General features: G+C 43.4%; 1 protein-coding gene across 1 annotated transcript in view; it reads left to right on the forward strand.

The window, feature by feature from the left end:
- The window catches only part of LOC8037160 (MAM and LDL-receptor class A domain-containing protein 1-like), a 233604-nt gene that overhangs the window by 129607 nt on the left and 80851 nt on the right, over nucleotides 1-23146 (forward strand). The window contains exons 36-41 of the mRNA XM_040210516.3: nucleotides 3423-3568; nucleotides 5640-5724; nucleotides 6269-6388; nucleotides 14903-15064; nucleotides 18786-18871; nucleotides 21751-21918. Coding sequence (XP_040066450.1) covers nucleotides 3423-3568; nucleotides 5640-5724; nucleotides 6269-6388; nucleotides 14903-15064; nucleotides 18786-18871; nucleotides 21751-21918 — 767 coding nt within the window. The remainder of the gene's footprint in view (nucleotides 1-3422; nucleotides 3569-5639; nucleotides 5725-6268; nucleotides 6389-14902; nucleotides 15065-18785; nucleotides 18872-21750; nucleotides 21919-23146) is intronic.

Here is a 23146-nt window from a genome sequence, read left to right on the forward strand (position 1 = left end):
GAGAACGACGTCAAGAACGGTGTCTAGGACGACATCGATGATGCCGTCACAGAGGACGACGTCAAGGATGACCTCTAGGACGAAATCTCGGACGGCCTTAAGGACGACGACGGGGACGACGTCAAGAACGACGTCTAGAGGACGAAGTCGAAACCGGCGACTAGAGGACGACCTTCAGGACCATCTCAAGGACGACGCCTAGCATAATATGTCTAGGGTGACCTCTATGACGACGTCAAGGACGACACCAAGGACGCCGTCGTCTTTGAGCGTGTGATTGTGTGGCCTAACGTCATGCCAGCGCAAACCCGCGTCCCACCCTCCCGCTGCGCCGCCAGGATTTCGGCTGGTTCCTTAGCAAGGATGACGCCGTTACTATGGGGCCAAATGACGAGTCGCAGCCAATAGGAATTTAGGCGACATTTCGCTGCTACAGACACTGGATTTGTTGCACGCCACAGTTAAGGCTCTCGCATTGAAACCGCATATTACAACACACTATGTGCCTATAGTCAGCAAGGCAAAAAAATGGCTGCAAGTTTTATAATTTTGTCAACTTTAAGTGCGGCAGTTTTATGGGGCGAGCGGTGCTCTTAGTTCGGGGGTGCCTGGGGTAGGATGAGCCTCAGTCATTCAGTGCCTGGGGTGGGTGGTCTTTTTCGTTCATGTGGTGCCTAGGGCAGGCCTTTGCATGGTAACAGACTACGTCACACCACTGTCCCTTTGTAACAATGCGCGTGCATCCCTTCAGCCCCCCCCCCCCCCCCCCCCACACTCCTTCCTCAAATACAAAGCATTTGCGCTGAATTTTCTGGGTCACCAAGAGACGAGAAGCGCGATTTCCTGCCCGTTTTACTCCTCGTTTCGTGCGCTCTTTCTACACCGTCTGTTTCTGCTCCTCTTTTCCTTGTACTTTCCCCTAATCTCTGCTCCACGCACTTTCTCATGCCACCTGTTTCTCCTCCTCTCGGTTCTGCGTGCTGGCTCCACATCTCAGTCAGCAGCGCCTCGGTTTCATCGCCGTTGACCAGGATTCGATCCTTGGGACCGATTCGCCGTTTTGTATATCGTTTGGTTGTTGTGGACCAACCGACCTACACAATTTGAGCTTACTCGGTTCCTAAAGTTGGTTGTCCTTATAAAGGTACCGCTTTCAATAAAATATGATGGCATATAGTTATCACACAATTTAAGAGAAACATCTTTTCCCGGAGCAGAACAATTTAGCTAGTCGGAACCAAGAAACTCTAAAAACCCAAATAGAGACGACTTTGGAGAGCAACCAGTCTTCTGACAAGGGTAGAGCTTCGTGTTGTGCAGTACTTTTATTTTCACTAAATGAAAACCCATTCGTTTGCAGGCAAAGACCTATTATTTAAAAGTACTTACCCCACCCATGTACCGAAATGCGGCCACATATTCAACTTCCACTTGATCACCAATTTGTCTCCTGAACTATAGTTAAAGCATGCCATGAAGGACCCTCACAACTTCCTAGAAAATTAAAACTCGATAGATAGAAAGTAAAAAGTCAGTATGTTTCAAGGGGTTAAAAGCTTACCAGCCCGCCTCCATGTTCTTATTTATTTCCGACAACTGCTTGTTTCATGTTAAAATGTGTTTCGAAATGATGCGAGAATATTGAAGAGACGTTGGTTTTCTGTTTGCACGAGGTCATGAGAATTATTTTTTTAAGGTATGAAATGCTTTTATAATCTCCCCACCCTCAAAAAAAAAAAAGCCCATTTACGTCAATCTTTGCATCTCACGTTAAATGTTGTGGTATAATTAATGCCACGTGATCTAAACACCAATTTTGCTTCCCCACGAAATTAAGTGAAAATTGTAGTGTCCCGTGACCTACCGTCCCGAGAGTTAAATAACTCCTCTCCGCGCTCAGTTTAGCAAGAAAATTGACATCACAGAACCTATGCGGGGAAGTTGACAGAAATATAATGTTTCTCTGACCTCCCTAATAGGACTGTTTAAAGTCTTGTAAATAAATCCAAATAGATCATTCTTGAATGCTGCATTGCATGCAATATTTTACGAGGCACTGTTAAAAGTAATTCCGCCATATCTTTTATCTGGAAGATATTAGAAACAAGATTAAAGCAATTTGGAGTTTTTCTTTCAACACGGCCCTCCTGCTTTCAACACATGTGAACCAACGCTTCACCAACGCGAGAATGCCGCGGAATAAAACATCGTGCTGCTCACTCCCAAGCTAGTGAGGCACGGCCGCTTTCAACTCATCCATGCACGGAGCTTCATTTCGCCGAGAACTACTTTGGGTGATCTGAAAGAATTAAAATCGCTCAATGCCAGGTTTTTTAAGTATAGCGGATGCACAATGCACTGAGAACCTAGACACTTGGTTTTTTTTGTGGGTTTTTTTCACTGTCGCATGTGCCTAGGGGGGGGGGGAGGCATTGTCGTGCTGCACCAAAACACTAACAGTCAGAAAACTAGGGTGCCTCGACCTGATCACGTATTTGGAATTGTTCTTGAGCAAGCCTGAATACCACGTGCTGTGGACGCTGAATTCCTTGGGAATGTAAAGTTTGGCTAGTAGCCCTTCATTGTCCAAGAACACCATGAGCATAGCCTTCTGCTGCATATAGCACTGCACGGAGCTTATTTGGTCTTGGCGACGAAGTGTGCCTTCACTCTCGGATTGACCGCTTTTGTCTCCGGCTGGGCATAGTGAATTCGATATTGATACCCAGCGAGAATGAGGTAAATAAATTTATCTCTCCCAGCTTTATAGCGCCGGATCCTTGTCTCACACGCATCCACAAGGCGCTCTTACGGTCTGGCGTAGGTTGTCTTGGTACCCACCTGGCGGACACTTTATTGTACTACGGAATATCGTAAAATATGTGGCGCACCGCACCGTTACCAATGTTCAATTCTTCAAACGTTGCATTGATATGAACATGGCAGTTTTCCTATACAAGCTGTTCAACTTTTTTTGAATGCGTCATCATCAAAGTGTAAACCCGGCTGGAGCAAGGCACGTCTGTCAGATATGACTCTGTGTTTTGAAATGTTTTGTACCAGTGACGCACCTGTCGAAGTGACATACAGGCGCCTATATGCTGCTTTAATAATCTGCAATGAATATCCACGGGCATTTTTCCCTCTCTACCTAAAAGCCCGATTTCTCGGCGCTTCTTCTCCCTGGTGCATGCTTTCAAGGGGGCGGCCATTTTTAAAGTGGTATGCTTCCATGACATTTTTCGGCAGAACGCTCGACCGGCCCTGCAGCTTCCATAGATGGAAGTCCGAACAATATTTGAAGTACGGCAATCTATCATGGTATTTCAATTTTTATGACTAGTTGAGGCTACATTTTGACTGCCTTGCCCTTTGGATATACGGGTCGCTGACAATATTTTATTTTAATGCTTGAATTCAAGACGACTCATTTGAAATGGACCTGGACCTTGAAGTGAACGGACACAATATGACCATATGGAGCTTGTACTCCGTCACACCCAAGGCACGTGAGGGAACCTGGAACTTTGCAGAGGCTGTAATTGGACGTTACACTGGAGCAGTTAAGGTAAGTCGGTCGCATTCCCAATTGGGACTCAACTTTAATGATGGTTGCTGTTGCAGGATTTCTTGCAAACTATGTACAGTCGTAAATATGTTTCAGACCTCTGCCTACAATGTCCTGAACGAAATTAGAAAGACGAAATCTTTATGTGGCACTAAGACCATATGAATTTATATTGCAACTTGATCGGCTGACTACGTATAAGCGTGTTTTTAACCAAAACGAAAAAATGCATGTGCACTGCGGCGTAGCGTAGATGATTATGCATTTAGTAAATTTGAATCTCCTGATGCAGGCAGATAATGTGCATTACACGATCCAACATTAGAGAAGACATTAGCGTGTACGTCACAATGTTTTTTTGTTTGTTGAGTTTCATTGTCTTGATAAAAAAAAAATACACTGTTGTCCGGAGAGGGTCGATCAAGTTGCCACGCAAATATTTCGTATTCCAAATTTTCGGGGTGGCTTTATATAAAAAAGTCCGTGTTTTTTTTTTGTTGTTTTCTTCTTTTTATTATTTTGTGATGCAGTGAAAAGAAAAAAAGAAAGAAGAGCCGTAAGTGAGCGCTTTTTCTTCGTCCCTCTTCCAGTTGTCCCAGTGTCGTTTGGGCTGTTCTGATTTTTTTTTTAAATTTTCAGCACGTAGATAGTGCTAGGGAAATCACCATAAGAAAATGAAAAGGATAATGAATAAAAATGCAACTACATGCAATTAGCAAGCGAGCTGGACAAGAATGACGAAAATAATCCCAGGAGATGGGGAACAAGCGAGAGAAAGGACAAACACAAATTTCCAAACACAGCTCTGTGACTGGTGCGCGACCGAAGAAATCCACCTGGTCCGGGCATCGACCCCGGAACTTCTCCATTTCCAGTGAAGCGCTCTTACAATTGGACTAACCAGAGGTTAAACGTCAGTAGAGCAAACAGGTTTTATCAGCTGCCACCAGTCTAACACCAACAAGGGTGAACGGCTTGCAATTTAAGGTTATGATTAAAATTCAATGAAATGCAAAGGTGCATCCGAGCCGGAAAATAATGACGAAAATAATTCCTGGAAAAGATGAACAAGAGGAACAAAGAACAAACACAAATCTCCATGATTTTTGTTTGTCCTTTGCCCTCTTCTTCCCTTTCTGAAGGGAGTATTTTCGTCGAGGATAATGAATGCGTTTTAAAGCATATCAAATCTTATCCTTGTAATATGTTTAGGTTTTTATTTTTATACATTGAACGGTGCTGTTCCTTTTGTGCTGAAGGATGGTGTTCCCCTTGGAGACTAATACAATTATCGCCACCTCACTTTAAATGCTAATTCATGCACTTTTGACTGCTTAGACTGGCCTGCACAGCAGCACAGCCGGTCCTAAGCAGTCACAAGACGCTCAAAAGCGGTTTTCAAGCCTCTCAGGTCGTAATCAGTGCAAGTGTTAACCAGCCTACTCTCCGATGTATGTGCATGGAAACAGCAGATGAACCACGTGTTATGCACTTATTTAAAAATGGGCATAGATATTGAGAGGGGATTTGGCCACTGATGCAGGCCCATTACTACCAATGCGACGAGGCTTTTGTTAGCACCTCGCGGTTCCTGGGGTTTCTCTTAGCACCGGATGTGTTTTATGAGTCGTGGTCTACGCAAAAACTTCCATGAACGGGTGTCATGAAGCAGCGACAGGTCGAGTAAGTTAAATGACGCTAATGTTACACATGAAGTTATATAAAGGTCGAAACTGGATTGATGTAGTGGCAGTCGGTTACAGAGCCCATGAACTGCGTAGCGCAGCTACTCTGGAAGCAAGGCGCTCCAGGAAAACACGCCCCGGCGAGAACGGTTTCATGACACGCCTTGTGACAGCTTGCTTCATTGATGTCGCTGGCCACGCAAGGGCCATATAAGGTTGCGTATTTAAGGCGCACCTATTCGTTTGACCTCTCCGTGGCTAACAACTGTGGCTCACATAAAAATATAGCCCAAATTATACATGGAGTGTGATCTGTGTGAAACAAGCTCCGTCCTCTCTGGTGTTTATCATCATGAATAGTAATGTGCAAATTTTGTTTTCTTAAGCTTCGCTTCAGGGAGTTTCAGTATCCTGCAAACGACGGGTACTTCGCCATAGACGGTCTCCGGTATGACTACTGCGCCCTGCCGCGTAAGTACCCACTGCAGAGATTTGTGTACCGTGATAAATTTTTCGCTTTTATTATCGCACTCTGACAATCGTCTCAGATGGTACTTAAGACCGGGAAATGAGCTCGTCTAAACTGTGTGTAGGGTGCATCCCCAAAAAAGAAACTTTAATATGTTTCTTTCACTGAAAAAATAAACTACAGCACCGAACGCCAAAATGTAGCGCCAGCGGTCTAGACCAGAGCTCAATGTTTCAGAGCTTTCAGTTCTTTAATTCAGAAGTTCCATCCTATTTTTGTAAATGTTTATAAATAAAGCTCACAGTAAATTAAGAGGAACGGCGTGAGCTGACGGGAACATGCCCCATTTTTATACGAAAACAACTTTTGTTTAAGATAACGGCATGCTATTAAATTTCCACATCTCCACTAGCCCGATAGTGTTACATTTGAAGGGAGATTTGGCGTTAGGCGATGCACATTTATTTTAGCGTTAAAAAAGTATTAAATGATTTTTTTTTTAGCCGAGATATACATTTTTTGTTGAAAAAGATATTTTATTTTCAGTTCCCGATCCTTCGCCATGCGAAGATAATTTCAAGTGCGCAAATGGTGTCTGCATTTCTAAGTATGACGTATGCAATTATGTCGACCATTGTGGAGATGGCAGCGACGAACTTAACTGCGGTAAGTGCAAAGTTGGGGATGGTGCTTGCCGTTAAATTGTGTACAGCAACGCCCTAATACCCATACAGACCGCCGGCAAGGTGTCTCCTATTCTGTTTCTTCCATATTTTTTTTGTTTACGTGTTAGCGGCATTGTAGTGCCGAAGTTCTCTCCGTTCATCCGTTCGTCCGTGCATTTTCCGCTAAATTTAGCAGGAAAGAGACGTCACGTGGCATCACCGGACCTGCACACTTTGGGAAAATTCACGGCACGCGGAAAACACGCGAAGAAGAAGACGGCACAAGAGGGCCCTTACCCAATCGCTGCAAACTCAGCAGCAACAAATTCAGGAACAGACTCAGCGGCAACCGTAGCAGATGCAATGGCAGACGCAAATGCAGTTGCGGCAATCAGAGGAACAATCGGGAGCCCAAGTAACACAGCAATTATATCAGCAGAAGCTGCCCTTGACACTGTCTTAGCATGTGCAAAAGCAACCGTAGCCACAGCGCCTACGGATGCTGCAGAAACTCTTGGGACTCTGCCCAACGTTCCTTACGGCTGCCCCATGATCTAACATATAGGGCAGAAAAATGACTTATAAAATCCTTTTAAAGCTACTTCAATGGAACTGCAGGTGCCACGTCCAGCGCAAGCCGGAACTCAGACAGCGCCTGGGGAATAATTATGTAGGAGTTATACTCCTCAGAGAAACAAGGTCCAACCAAATTTTGATTTCAGGGTACAGGGGACTTTATGATCCTTCGATAGTTCACTGGAAGAGGCAAAGCAGGGCGGAAGGAACTGTCCCTGTCTACGAGGAGAGCATAAAAGCACAAGTGGCGGTGTACGTCCACGAGCGAATACCGCACGTCCAGTTCGACATGAGTGAGTGGTCCACGTCGGACCAGGAAGTGATAGCAGCCAGGCTTGCCCTACCTAATGTAAAGAAAAGAGTCGTCGTTGTGTCCGAATACATGCGGGGTAAGGCCAAGCGGAACTTCAGGTAGATTCTACAACTCAAGGGAAGATACCCGAACGACTATATAGTTATGTGAGGAGATCTGAACGTACATCTCGAATGCTGGTACGACGGCGATGTGGTGACAGTACACGACCCGGCAAGAAAAAAACTCGGAGTAATCTTGGAACAATCGGAGATAGATAAAGCAAACGACTTCAAAGGCGCAATGCGATTGACGCCCTAACCCTGAAACAGGGACTCCACCGTTGAGGTTACCCTCGTTCCGACGAGCAAGGCAAGAAAGCTATTGTGGACGGCAAAGCAAGACACACAGGACACTGACCACTTAACGGTTACCACAGAACTCCGAGTCGGGGGTAAGAAACGTCTGTCGCACAGGAGGCCAATGAAGGTGTTTGTAGGGGACATCCACAAAGAAATTGACGAAGACAACCAAGGTACCCCAGACGCGACACAGATCGCCCAGCTGCTATGCACCGCTACGTAAGGAGCAACGAGTGAAGATAAGTCGTGGACTACATCCTGGACCCCGACAGGTACCTCTTGAGTTTGTGCGAGAAGTGGCTGCAAGCGATGCTTAAGTACAGAAGAAGCAAAATAAACAGACACCCCAAAGAAGTCAAGAAGCTAACCAGAGAAGCGAGGCAGAACGCGAGAGAACTGGACGAATACCGTTGGCAAGAGCTCTCCAAATCCTTAGACCACACCACCACGATTAAAGATATTTAGAGAGTTTTCAGCGCAACACTCGTAACAGCTAAACAAACATTATTGACGCTTCCACCGCACTTGACAACTGCGATGTTATTTGGGCTAGTTAGGCATATTTTTGCACTTTTCAGGCTTCAATTTTTGTGATGTGTCATAACACTGTTATCTTTAGGAGAAGGAACAACAAACATGAATTGAAGAGGCCTTCCGTCCAGGCGATAGTCTTACATCCGAAAAACGAAAAAAAAAAACTCATAACAAGAGCCTAGAAACAAACAGTTCCCAACGTTTCGGGTTCGACTTGACTCCTTCTTTAGGGGGTGACTAAATGGATGGCACAGCGAGAGCTCCGATCTCTTCCTCCTCCTCTACCGAGTTGATGTTTTGTTAACGTGACGCAGGCCCTGGACGTAAGTAGATGGTAAGGTCCCGAGGGACCTGTTAATGTTCCCCGGTGTTTTTTGAATATGCCACGACTTCCAGAACAGACGTTTTCAGATATTTTTTTCCGTGCCTATCTATCACGTCCTCGTTCCAGAAGGATGGTGTGGGACTCGTGAATCGGATTTACGGCAAAACACCCAGAAACACGAGGGGCTGACACCGCCAGTTTTTTTCACGAACCTGCCTTCAATACAGCTCTCCCCCTCGAGGTCTTGGCAAAAGGCCACGGCTTCGACGTGACCACGACCCGGCCCCGTTTGCCGAAAATGGTTGCCGCAGTGAAGGATGGCATTGTGCGCATAGACCCTTGCGTCCGGGAAGGTATACAAATTAAAGCGATAGGCAACCTTTCAAAACATGCTCAAAGGCAACACCACAATCCCTCACATGATGAAACTGCTGCGCTTCGGAAGCTCCGCGAGGATACTGAGATTGTGCTCCTGCCGTCATATAAAAGAAAATTGACCGTCGTTCTGGACCGCGACAGGTACCAGCAGAAGGCACGGGATCTTCTCGACAGTACAGCTTATGAAAAGCTTAAGAAAGACCCAACATCCCAAGTTCAGCGGAACATGAACAAGATGTCTGACATTTTCAAGGAATACACAGAATGGAAAACCCTTTACTTCTATCTAATCAGCAGGAATGGCTCTCGGCTATGCTTCTACGGACTGCCCGAGACACACAAACCTAACGTCCCCTTGCGACCTATCGTAGACATTACGACCTCACCGCTCCGAGCGCTATCGAATTAAACTACACTGGACTACAGCTCCCTTCGTTGGAAACACGCCAACTCATGCGCTGAACACCGACCACTTCATGGAGCGTGCCTCGCAAGTGAGACTCAGCGATGACGACACGTTGGAGACTTTTGACGTTGTGTGACTCTTTACCAGCGTGCCAGGTCCCTTAGCACCTGCTACAGCCAGAGAGGACATCGAGAAGGACGAAACAGTGGGCTCCAGAACCAGCCTTAGTGTGAATGAACAATGCCGCCTTCTCGAGTTTTGCCTTGGCACTGCATACTTCAATTTCATGGGTGAAGACTTCAAAGAATTCAGCGGGACGGCAACGCGCGCCTCTATTTATGTCACGACGGCACGCCTCACAATGGAAGTGGTTGTACAGAGGGTGCTAAGCACTTTCACCAACAGTCCAAAAGAGTTTATGTGCTATGTAGATGATGATTTTCGCATCGTGGAAAAATCAGAGGTGAACCATTTTTGGCACACCTGAACTCTTTAAAACCGGCCATCCAGTTCACTGTAGCATACGAGAGAGATGGAGTTATGCCATTCCTTGGTGCTCTGGTAAAAAGGCAAGGAGACAAGCTGAGATTCATGGCCTACAGAAAACCAACACACACCGAACACTACCTTGATTTTAACTTGAACCTCCCCTTGAGTCACAAGGCGTCAGTGGTCTATACGCTTCTGTCTTGAGCATTGACCATCTGCTCATCAAAAAAAATAGAAGAAAGGAGAAACAGACCATCCTTGCTGACTTGCTGACCTCCAAAGAAGCGGCTACGCTAGGAGTTTTGTTCAACGCGTCGCCCGTCGACAGTGCTGCACGCGTAATAATTATAGATCGCTGGGTGACACACAGACCCGCCTCGTCCCGCGTATCAGCGTAACCTATGTGAAAGTAACGAGCGAGACACTGGCGCGCGTGCTCCGAAAAGGAGGGATACAAATGATACACAAGCCAGTGTCAACATTAGAACGATTGATGCCAAGGTCGAAAGATCTCCTCCCAAAAGAGAAAGCAGAAGACAGGGTTTATAGGATACCGTGTGCAAAGTGCCCCGCCGCCCACATTTGTCAAACTAAATCTTTCGCCGAACGGATGCGCCAGCACCAGGAGGGTGCGCACCATTTCAATCGCGAGCGTAGCGCCGTCGCGGAGCATTGTGAGGTACTTGATCATCGGATTGACTTCGGAAACGGGCACTTAATAGACACAGAGACAAATATCCGAAAAACTCTGTTCTTGGAGTCGTGGCATATTCAGAACACACCGGGGAACATTAACAGGTCCCTCAGGGTCTTACCATACATTTACGTCCAGGGCCTGCGCCTCGTTAACAAAACATCAACTTGGAAGAAGAGGAAGAAGAGGTCGAAGCCCTCGCTGTCCCATTCGATTTAGTCACCCTCTGAAGGCGGAGTCAAGTCGACCGCAAAACACCGGGAACTATTTGTTTGTGAGCTTTTGGTTTGAGATTTTCTTTTTCGGATTGTTTCCCGAAACCAAACTGATTTCTGTCGAAGATGTTGACTTTTAGTCAATAAGTTATCACATAGCTAACGAAACACTCAATGTTTTGCCCTAGAATGTTTGTGTGCGTCATTTTTGTTTTCTACATAAGTTTTTGTGACTTGTTTGAAGTGAAACTGAACAGCAATGCTGATATTAGAAAACAATATATGTGTTAACTTAAGCATATTGTACTAGATGAACTCCCACTGCATGAACCATTCGCACCAGAAGCTGGAGTAAGAAAATTGGGTACATTTCAACTTAAAAAAATAGAAAGTTTTAGTAGACCGTGTTACCCCCTCCGCTAACCATCCGCTACGAAGAAACCGCCACTGCGCCTGCGCGCCGATGGCCTTGGCTGTAGAGTTCCGGGTAGCATAGGGGCTTAGCGGAGGGGAAAACATGTTCTACTAAAACTCGCTATTCTCTCGGAAATCCATAGTGCGTATTCCACAAAGCTCCACCAGACAAACAATATCAAAGACAACCCCACAGGCCCAACCATAGGTGCTACCAAACAATTGTGCAACCCCGTCTTGCTCAGTAGCTATTTCCATCCGATTCCTCCTTGGGTTCGGGTCTTCTCTCGTGGTATACACCGTTGACACGCACATCGGACACCCCGGGAACACTGACGGAACTGCTCCAGGTTTGAGGGGCAGGCAAGTCAGGGGCGGAGCCAACACGCGCCAGTTTGTGTCGTCAAGGTGGGAATTTTCCCGAACCATTTCAGTGTCTTTAAAATGAAGCTCGTGCACCTAGAAAATAAATGCACCTTCGAGTAAGTAACAGAAACCGTGAGCGACGATGGTACGAGATTAAACAAGTGAGTGAAAGTAGCCTGCTTCAATCATTTACGAAACTCAGAAGCCTTTGAAAAGTGCTGAAACGCCATAACTGTGCGCCAAAGGAGGGGAGTCGTAGACGCAAAGCAGATGACTATTACGTGAGTTTGTTTCGCAAGGACCAAGCGTGACAAGCTTCTCGAATATCGAAATGTTAATTTTCGCGTAATCAGTCAAACGTTCACCTCCAGCCTTGCGTGCCTGCATTTCACCTTCTCCCGGTCCACTAGAAAAAAAAAGAGCTAAAAAAAAACAAAAAAAAAACAAAAACGGGGAAGTGCTTGCTTTGGTGGGGTTAGGGTTGACGAGGTTGTTCCGTCGAATCATTCGCACCCAAGCATCACGAACATTATTTTAGTTTAGAACTCGGAACATTGTCACATTTGAGTCTCGAATACAATTTTCTCGGCTTTGAAGGGCGAAACATTTAAGTGGTAGCGGTAAACTGTTGAAGAGATTTAAGCGAAACAAGGGCGCACGATTGACACATTGGCGCGAATGATGCGGTCAAGAAAAAAAACGACTGACGAAAATCCTAAAACAAGAAGAAAAACACGCGCACTGCTGTTTATTGGCTGTCGACCGCCGACACAGTCGCACCAGACATGAACGTAAGGAGCTACTACTAACGACTTTCTTCAACCTAGTTACACCTTTTGGTAAAGAGTAACGAATTTAGTTACTTTTCTTATAAAACTAACGCGTAATATATTAGGTTATTTTAATGCCAAGTAACGCGTTTTGCTAATTTTGAGGAATATCGTGTAGAACTCCGTTTAAGCAGCCTCTTTTTAATTATAACCTGAGTAAGCGTCTATAGCTACGAAGGCAGATGACCAATCCGAAAAACAACTTAACAGTAACACAGTATAGCGAAATTTATCGCTGAACACGTCAGTCGAAATCTACGGCTGGTAATGTCCTTCACTCAGCCAACACACCAAGGTTCGTTGGTAAAATCTTCTAGAATAGGGGTACAAACAGAATGTAAGCCCGGAGGTTGCCAAGAGGAGAAGGCACACAACCCACTGTGAACTTCGAGCTTTAAGCAGAGAAAACAAAAGAGAGAGAGCGGAATCCCAGATTCGTCAGCTCTTCCCGAAGCACAACACTGCCGTTTCTTCGAGCGCGTCAGTAGAACGACACTTCAGCGTTGCCGGAGATCCCTTTTCAAGGAAGCGGAGAAACAGAAATCCAAAAAACTTCGATTGGCACCTACCACTTAAGTGCAACAACCACAGAAAAGTAAACAATCGACCATGGTGCGAAAAGAGTGGTGTATTTGGTTGTTAAAATACCAAGAACAGTAACTCGTTACCTTTGAAGTAAAATAACTCGTTCCTTTTGAGAATCGGTAACGAGCAACATATTTAGTTACTTTTCGAGCATGTGACGAGTAAGAATATTTAGTTACTCTTTGGGGGATAACGTCTGATTGGCACTCTTTCTCCTGGTGGTGCCCGGGCGACGACAAGTAGCGGCGTTACGTTACCGCGTGACTCAATGGGGGTAAAAGGTGGTGCGTTGCGTTGAAACCAACTTCCTGGGCAATTTGCTCCTTCAGACCTCAGCTCTGACGTAGTTTCATGTCATCTCTCTGAGGGCCCCGGCTTTGTGCTCTAGGATTGGCTATACATTCCTCCTCCATCCTTATTCACTTGACGTTCTTTCCCTTCCCCTTTTCCTGGTCAAGCGGCACCCCTATTCAGTTTGTTCAAAATTGACAAAAGTATTGGTTCTTACTTACCCTAACGCCTGCCTAATGTCTTCTGAACAAACGATAGCGTAGTTCCTAAAAATTGCACTTGATGCATTCGTATAGGACTTTAAGTTGAAGGTTGCTGCGAATTTCGATTTTGGTCTACTAAGGTATTGAGCCTATGCCCACGTTACTGCACACCATGTTGCATGCATATCCCCCGTTTTCCTTTCGAAAGAATGCAATCCTAAAATAAAAGTGCACCAGACAACAGTACTAAGGAGTTTTGGTAGATCGTTTCCGCTTTTCAATTGCGCTTTCCGCAGCCTACTGCAAACCCCCGAACTGGGTAGGCGAGGCTAGTTGCGCGCAAGCGCTATAGTGGCGCCTTTGTTGCAAAGGGCGAAACAGAGGGGAAACACGGACAACCAATACTCCCTGAAGTTTTTTTAGCCGCGCACCGACGTGCTTCTGCATGTTGCAGACGAAATTCCTTTTTTTTTTTTTGACTCGTTATTATATATTAAAGCATGCGAGGATGTTTCGTATTATTAGTTCTTTTTATGAAGCAGACGACTGTTTGTTTTATTTCGTCGTCTACTATCCGTTCGCGGATTCCTACGCCTCCGGCAGGGATGTGCGAACGAATACTGGAAGTCAAAAATAAAAAAAATAAAAAATATAAAAAACGCTTGGTTTAAGATATATTTTTATTAAACATAAGAAGTTTAATTGTTTCTTTGTGCAAGATGAAACACATTAAAGGTTCATATATTTGATGAAATAATTATTGCCAGTATTATGGCGATCTCGGCGTTTTTCCTTTGAGCACTACACCTGGGAGCGAACACGTAAATCACTGTGCCGATGACGCAAAGATCGGTATTGGGGAAAGGAGATGCACGACTGTCATTATTGCTCTATTCTTAAGATTTCGCCACGTTAAAGATGTGCACTCCAAAAATTATATGTTTAACTTTATGTGAAACGGCATCCGCGTGCCTTCTTTCAGATACCGCCCAACTCTTAACGCAAAGACGACTTAGATTTTTGTTTTGTTTTATTTTGTATTTTATTTTGAAAGAATAGTTGCCAGCATAAAAAATTACCGCTTAGCTTAATACCCGATGAGCACCCTCCTCTACTACAGTGGTCTTGATGACAGTCCTTCCATGGTCAGAGAAAAAAGAACTTGTAGTCTCTGCCCTTGTGATCTGCATCCACTGCTACTGGGGCCCTCCTGCTGGCTGCTCTCCTCTGTACTGTACTTGATCTCAATAGAGTTGTGGTGCATTACCATAGATACAGGGGCGAAAAATGAACCTTGAGCGGAAACCTTTTTTCTATTCCCAACGCCGCTTCACCCCCGCCCCCTCCCACCTTAAAACTAAGCCCGTCCCTAAAAATTCTCACATAGGAGGCATTCCGCGTTTTTCCCGCCTGTGGCGTTTATAGCATCGCGAGCACCTTCTGAGATAGAGTATAGACTTTAACTAAAGAAATAGGGAATAAAATAAATACACCCTTGTATGTTCGAATTCAATATTTTGTTTTATTTTAGACTGACACATGACAATCTTTCCAGGGGATCACAACCTTGGATGTAACTTCGATTATTCGTTCTGTGACTGGAAACCTGTTCTGCCTGAAAAAAGCGAGACCACAACATCGACGTGGGAAAGGATTCGACCTGGGACTTTCCTGTGGCTAACACCTACTCGAGACCATACCAGTGGCCACCAAGAAGGTGACTCAAGCTTTGCGGCGCTTGGCTAAAAAATAGCATTTCTCATGTACTACTTCTAGCGTAGAATTTTTTTTACCCAAGAAGCACAGTTTGCCGGGACAAACTTTGTTTTTTATTCCTCAATTTAGAACCCTAAACGCTAAAACATCTTTGTGTATAACCTAGCTTGATATTCCTTAACCAGGTTTTGGGTATTTCGACCCTACAACTGCCCAATAAGTGCCAGACCTAAACTTCACTGTTGTTTGTAAGGTTCACAAAACTCCTTCGGTCCTTGGCTCCCAAGAGAATGCCAGATTTAGGCCTGAGTTTTAGTTCTTATGGAGCAGCGATGAATTTAAAAATTAATCAAAAATAACCATTGATTATTTAAAGTTCACACATAGGCCGCAAAAGTGTCTGTATCGAGGAATAATCTGTATGGTTCAGGCCTCTCGGTACAATAATATTTTAGGTGTTTTGCAAACCCCTACAGGAGACATATATTTATTAGGTCAAAATAAAGTCTGCTTTGCATCTCAATTGCTTTTATATTGCTTAAAACTTTGGGAAATCGAGACATTACAATTATATATTAATTTCAAGACACTGCGGCTCCAGACCGAATGTCCTTGCCGGATTGGTACAAATTTAAATGAGAGAGAGAACCATAACACACAAAAGTCCTGCTAACGAGACATGATTTTTAGTGCGGAAGTAATATTTTCAGCTGAATGAGCATAAGCATGTAATATTTTTGGTGTGAAAACAGGTATTGTATCTCGAGAGAAAATAAAAATGAAAATATTGTGTGTAAAGTTTTATGGCATGATTATTCTGGTGAGCACGGTCCTGGTGAATTGGGTGAATTAAAAAGAACACGTATTTGAAAGGTAATATCAAAGATCCCATGAAGAAGAAAATAAAAATAATTCCGCCTACTTATCATTACCCTAGATTCTAACGTGGGAAACGGCTTCTTTGAAGAAGTGCAATGGGGAAAGTAGAATACCTGTAATTTTAGTTTCCAAGATCTTATGTTCATGTTTATGTTTATTCTTATTTTCAGTGACCCACGAACAGCTTGACACCTCCTTAGTGGTGCACTTATTCCTTCAGAAATGCAACGCTAAACAGGATAAAAGCGAAACGTTAGGAAAAAACAATAGCCTCCACACACTGTCGAAATTTACGCTTTTCATCAAATATATCAAGGCTAGCATTCGCAGAAATCTGTTATAAATGGTTATAAGTCAGTTGTAGGTGTGTCATGGGTGCAGCATGGTAGAAGTCGATTGGATAAAACAAAGTATAAAGTCTACAAGACTGACGAGGAACCTGCAAATAGATGTGACGGAGTAGCTCTGGGGAATCAATTATACCATTTACAATCTTATACAAATATGTCAGTTCACAAATTCTTCTCCTTTTGTGCAACGAGTCTAACTTCGCGAGTTCACAAATCCTCTCATAACTATAGAAATAATTCGGTTGAAAATAACGATCAAACAAAACACGAACAAACCTACGTTGAACTCTATCAATTAAACCTGAATTTGTCACTCCAATACAGTTCCAGACAACTGAGGCATATTCAACACGACTACGCATCAGTGAAGAAAACAAACGTAAAATACAAAGTGGTTTAGAAAAATCGCGTGTCACTCGTGTAATGGTTCCCAGCACTCTAAAGGAAGCATTCGTAATTGTGGTCACGTGATGGTTGAAATTAATTGCAGGATCCATAAAAACGCCTAGATCACGGATGACCTCAACGCGAGTAATATTGATGGAATCTAATACATAGGGAAAACTCAGAATTTCACGCTTCCTAGAAAAGGACATAACTTTCGTCTTTGACTCATTTAAGAGAAGGTCATTTGAAAAACACCACGCCGAAATAGAATCTATATCGCGCTGAAGACATTCACAATCGTCAACCGTTTTAACCGCTGTAAACAACTTAATATCATCAGCAAATAACAAAAACCGCGTGTGTTTAATACAGGAAGTTAGATCATTCACAAAAACTAAAAACAGCAAAGGACCGAGGTTACTGCCTTGAGGAACCCCAGAAGTAGATAAAAAAGGAGCAGATAATCGGCCGGATACTCGCACAAAGTTCAGCCAATGAGATAAGTAACTATCGAGGAGACGACAGTCCTTTAGGGACAGACCGTAACTACAGAGTTTGCTCATCAGTAATCGGTGATTAACTTTGTCAAAAGTTTTGCTCATATCAAAGTAGACTACACCCGCTTGTCCTCCACTATGGACAGATGGTACAATCTGATGTAGGAAGGAACACAGGTTTGTTTCTGTGGAGCGGCCTTTCATTAAACCATGCTGCTCAGGAATAACCTTCCGACAAAAATATTCGTAAAGGCGGGTATGCAAAACAATTTCATAAACTTTAGAAAAACTACAAAGGAGGGAGACTGGCCTATAGTTGTTAACCATGGATCGATCACCCGATTTATGTAATGGAACAACAACAGAGCGCTTCCAAGCGGTAGGAAATGTTTCAGATGCAAGTGATAAGTTAATGATATGAACCAAAACTGGACAAAGGAGTGGAGCACAACCTTTTACTATGAAGCTGGGAATTCCATCTATTCCCGTAGATAACCTTGGTTTCAATTTTTTAATTGCCTCCAAGACTTCAGATTAATCAATTGGAGCAACAGTCAGAAAATCCAGGCAGTTTATACTCGAGCTAGGCATTAGGCCATTATTTGTACTGGTAGAAGCACTAAAGTGGCGCGCAAATATATTAGCTACATCAACAGGGTCAGAGACGCAATCCTCATTCTCTCGCAATGTGATCGTGGTAACATTCTCTTTGATGCTCTCTTTGAGAAACTTCCACATACACTGTGGCTGTGTGCTCAATGATTGCTCGGCGATGTCAGCATGTTGTTGTTTATCTCGCTTAAACAATTGTTTCGCCTCTGCACGACATAGGCTAAATCTCGTGTACCAAATGACATTGCCAGCTTTTTGGGCAGGCAATGATAGTGTAGCTTGCGCCTTAAGCAATGTCTTAGTTCCTTCGAGAACCATATGGGATAGTCACTTTTATGAGACACCCTCCTTGGTATAAGGAGTCGCATGCTTTCCTGGACAATAGTCGAAAGTGTGTAAGTTGATGATTCAACACACTGATCAGCTAGAACACTACTCCAGTCATAGTCCCGAAGATACTGATACAATGAATAGAAATCACCGTTGAAGTAGGAAAGCCATGATTGTGAATAGAAAATTCGCTTGGCAAGTGGGAAGAAAATGGTATAATAAAAGATTGATGATAGTTATCCACCCCAAATAGCGGAGCTTTGGCAAGACTGATATCAACAGCCGAAGTGACCAGGGCAAGGTCAAGTATGTTTCCACAACAGTTGTATACAGTATTACGTTGTTCAAAACCATTGAAATGAACGAAGTTTAACAGACAAAGTAGCTTCAACCTTGTGTTTGTATGACTAACTAAGAAGCTGCCTGACTCCCAATCGTAACCAGGAGGTTGAAATCGCCATAAATGTGGCGATTTAAAGATACCTTTAAGTTCAAGAACGAAAATGATGGCTGTATGTCATTTTTTACTATACTGAAATGGCTGCATGATTGCGTTTTTACTTTACAACAACTGTCCCGGTTACAAATGACGACTAGGCTTTGAGTCTCTACACTTATCTAGGTCGAAGATCTCTGCATCGAATATTTCTGTAAATACATTTTCTAGGTCGATTCCTGATTTTACGTCCAAAGAGCACGATGGTTGAATCTGAAATTGCTGGTCCTATTCTACAAGCCAACGGCACCTGCGCTGTGAGTACCGATATATTCATTTATAGGAAGTTTGTTTCTTAAATGAACATTTTGTTTGCATGGCATGCGTTTAGGCGTGCGGCTTCACAAACAAAAAAAGGGTATCTAAAACTACCACACGAAATTGCAACGCGGAAGGGTAAAGGTTGAATGAAACACGTAAATGTAATTCGATAATGCTACGGGCTACATTTAGTTGATTCCGCTAAACATAGCGGCTAGCGTTTTCCTGCTGAAGTTAGTAGCTCGGCAGTTCGGTAAATTTAGCGAAAGTTAGCATTACCCCGAAGCTCTCAAACATTTTAAAGTAAAACATCAGCTCACCGCAACACGTGCTCCACATTCCCTCTCGGAATTTCTCCGTGAAATAATATATATAAAAAACAGATGAGTCAGTTATTTGCTCGCCGCCTTCCATGTCGTTATTGAACTTCGCGTGCATTACTGGGTGCAGACGACGCAATGACTTCATTAACCAACACTCAGACGTTAAACTATGTTTCGGGTTCTAATATTTGATCACATCGCAACGAATTAAATGGCGGCATTGGCCGACAAGAGCGCGGAGGAACACATCAGCAGGCAAGAATCGTGAAGACCCCAAGTCACGCCCAACGTTTCTTAACATATCAGTAACTAGCAGATCATTTCACATATTAGAACAAGCATAACTTTAGCTCGTTTCTGACATAGACTTCGGTTGACGTAGCCCAACGATGCGTCACCGTTTGGCTGGAACACGTGCGCATTGAAATTTGTGTTAAGAGTGTGTTCCATTTAAACGTTGACTCTGCTCTCGTGTCCAAGCTTGCTTCGCGCTTCATCGAGGTAGAACATGCGAGGAATCCTTGGCGCAGGTTTTGTTTGAACGCTCATTATCACTGTCAGCTTAGAAAACACATGGCGTGGTTTATGATAGCCACGCTCCCTGATTCAGTCTTCTGCGTCCTAATCGGCCAATGTGGTTTGCATCGGCTGCAGACCGATTGTGAAATGCTGGACACCTGCTACGCTCTGCATTTCCTAAGCTGCTTTCCGAAGCAGTATAGAGTGTACCAAGCTGACGCTCCGCTGTAAAACATCCACGAGGAATTGTCAGTTGCATATTTAATGCTCAAACTTTCACCGAATATTCAGTGAGCAGGTCAGTTTCGCCACGTGGACGCTGAAAGCTCAATTATCTTCCTGTAAAAAAAAAATGAAAACAATCTAAGAGCAAATATTTTACCGAAGTCAAACTTTGACTGCGTTCGCAGACTGCCAACTTAGCTGCGCCATTTAATTGTCACGCCAACTACCGATAGGCGGCGCAGCGAACAGACAACAGAGTGCGTCGTCTTCTCGCTCCACCCATCGAAAAATGGCGCCAGAAGTAAATAGCGTTCCTAATTCTGTCATCTGCGAGCGTGCCCAACCTTCACTTTGGCAAGTTTTTCGCTTTCATTTTTTACGGGATGAAAACTTCACCTTAGAATTTTAAAGGCTGAAACGGACCTGCTCAAGGAACGTTCGGTGAAATTTTGGGCATTATATGCGCAGGAGCCGATTTTTCCGGCTCGTTTTAGAGGGGGAGGTTTGCTTGGGACACATTTTCGAAAACGAATTTCCGTAGTGCTTTTTGATATTACTTTGCAGTGACTAAGTAAGAAACTAGTTACATTCTAAGAATAAGAACGAGTACCCTATTTTCGCAGCCTACTTTGAGTAACGAGTAATGATACTTCACTACATTCCTATAGGAACTTCTAGAACAGTGGTTCTCAACCATTGAGGTCTCACGGACCCCTTGTGGTTCGGCGGAGATGATGGAGGACTCCGTTCGCAATAAGGAGAAGGGAAAGGATTAAGTTAATTATTATAAGGATTTATTAAACGAATATACCTAAAGGCTAGTGTGAAAGAGACTTCTCCAACTGACATACACAGGAGAAAACTCACCACATAATTGGAACATTGCTTCTTAATCTGAAAAAAATACAACATTTATTACCAGTTGGACTGACTAGGCAGGGTTTCACGGACCCTTAGAGTGCCTTCGCGGACCCCAAAGGGTACGCGGTCCCCATTTGAGAACCACGTTTCTTGAAGATAAAACAACAATCGTCATTCGCACTCTGACTTTAAAGCTCCAGAAGAGCGATAAAAAAAATTCACTTATATAAGGATATTACGGCTGAAACCATAAAGTCTAATTTTTAATAACCCCTGTGCTCACATTACATAGTTTCAGTGTTTTCTTTAATTCGAAGCTCTAGTTGTTATTCTATCCATTTGCACTTACGAGTTACAGGCGACTTATCCTATTAAAAAATTAGGAAACAATTGGTAGGAATCCCTTTAATTCCAAGCACATGTTACACGGAATGCCGTGTTTAAACAAAAACGGTCGTATAAATATTTCAGACAAAAAAAGAGTCGCGTGGGACCGTCGAAAACCGTTTTTTTTTAAATTACCCCACTAAATATAGCAGGCAAACTTAATGTCACATGATGTCAGGTAATACATGAATTTAGCGTAAAACTGAATTAGCATTACGTGACGTGCTTTTAGCAGTTAAGTTTAGGAAGTTTACCCGTTAGATTTACCGGGAAAACTGAATTAGTGTTTAGTTCATGTGACATCAGTTTCCCCACTAAATATAGAGGTAAATTTAATTTTTCTTTAGGTTACGTCACGTCACGCCATGTTCAATTAAATTCGTTGCCAAATTTACTGAGGAAATGTACGCATGAGCGGACAGATCAGCGAGGGGGCATAGCTTTGGAATTAGAGGGCATTACAATCCTGCCACGATCTAATATCTGTTTTTATTAAAATATAACAATTTGTTTCGACAACCTTGGCAGATATAAAAGTGTAGTTATATTTTCTCCCCCAGATAACATTCTTCTTCATGATCTACAAAGGCGCCCCATCTGAGCTTATGCTGGGTGTGAGATATGCCAAAGGCGGGCCGCTTACTCAAGTCTGGAGTACATCGACACCCACATCCTGGTTTTACTTTAGAATGATGAGGATTGTTTTCGGTGAGGAAGATCCGTTCCAGGTACGAAGGAGAAAATTATTTTCTGCCTTGTTGAAAATTATTTCTTGATGAGTTTGATTTTGCCAGATGCATCTATATTACCAGAATCACTGATGTAGAGTTAGTGAAGCAATTTACGATTCCCGGTTGTATATTTTCAGGAAATAAGGGTTAAGCTTTCGGTTCCATCAACTGTAATCAAAACAAAACATGCAGACATTCGAATTGTTATTAAATATTTTAGTTCCTAGTTAAATATGATATATAGACCGCAAATTCCGTCTGCCCGCATTTCATGGTCGCAAGATAAAAATACGATATGAGGCACGTACATACACGTATGCAAACAGTGTCTCCACGCAACGTGCTGTGTAGATCGTTTCAGGATGTTTCTTGTCTCCGAGTTGTAAAAATGGGGTTATGTGCCCCCAGTGTTTCTGAGCCATTATTCTATCATCTGACAGTACTCCTGCGTAGCATGTGTACATATGGAAGCACCTTTCTGCGCAGCTTGTCTATGGGCATGATACTTGATACTCTGGTGTTTGGAAGCCAGAGTATCAACATACTTAGCGGAACATCACATTTCGACTTTTGGAACAAAAGGGTGGTCTGTCAGAACCGAACTGTGGACGTTCACAATTGATAATCTTAATCTAAAAATACGTATCCTATGTCAGTTTCTTTTCTTTTTTTGTTTGCGTAAATCGAAGATTTTATGCTTTAGACAAAGGCGTTTCGTTTTCTTCTGCCATCTAGTCATTGTTCGCAAAATACGGCGTCTGAAGCCTCACCTAAAAAAGACATTAGGTTTCTGCAGCGCGACCTGTGTTAAGCAACCTGAATAAAAGAGAACTAATTGGAAAATTTATTGCCAGTACTGATTCTAGTGAGGAACTAATTCGTGGTTTAACAAATTACCTTATGACCAAACCACAGGTAGACCAAAGGTTTATTTTTATATAGGTAAACAGCCTCCGGCAAACGAATTATACTTTTTTTACTATGCCGAAATACTTGTTTTTTTTATCTAAGAAGTTGAACCTTCCCTTTGCCAGAAGTCATTTAAAGCGTGTACATAACAAAACTGACAAACTTGGTTGAGCTAAGTGAACATTATATTTGATATTACCTTTTTCCAAATGGTAGCGGACACTGAGAAATATACTTATTAGGGCAGTGTCAGAATCTGCAGTGTTTGCGCTTCTTTTAATTATGGTCGTACATTGTTGTCCGCTATTATGACGAA

Source organism: Ixodes scapularis, unplaced genomic scaffold, assembly GCF_016920785.2.
Source record: "Ixodes scapularis isolate PalLabHiFi unplaced genomic scaffold, ASM1692078v2 PGA_scaffold6__148_contigs__length_123643588, whole genome shotgun sequence".
In the NCBI taxonomy this organism is placed as follows: Eukaryota; Metazoa; Arthropoda; class Arachnida; order Ixodida; family Ixodidae; genus Ixodes; species Ixodes scapularis.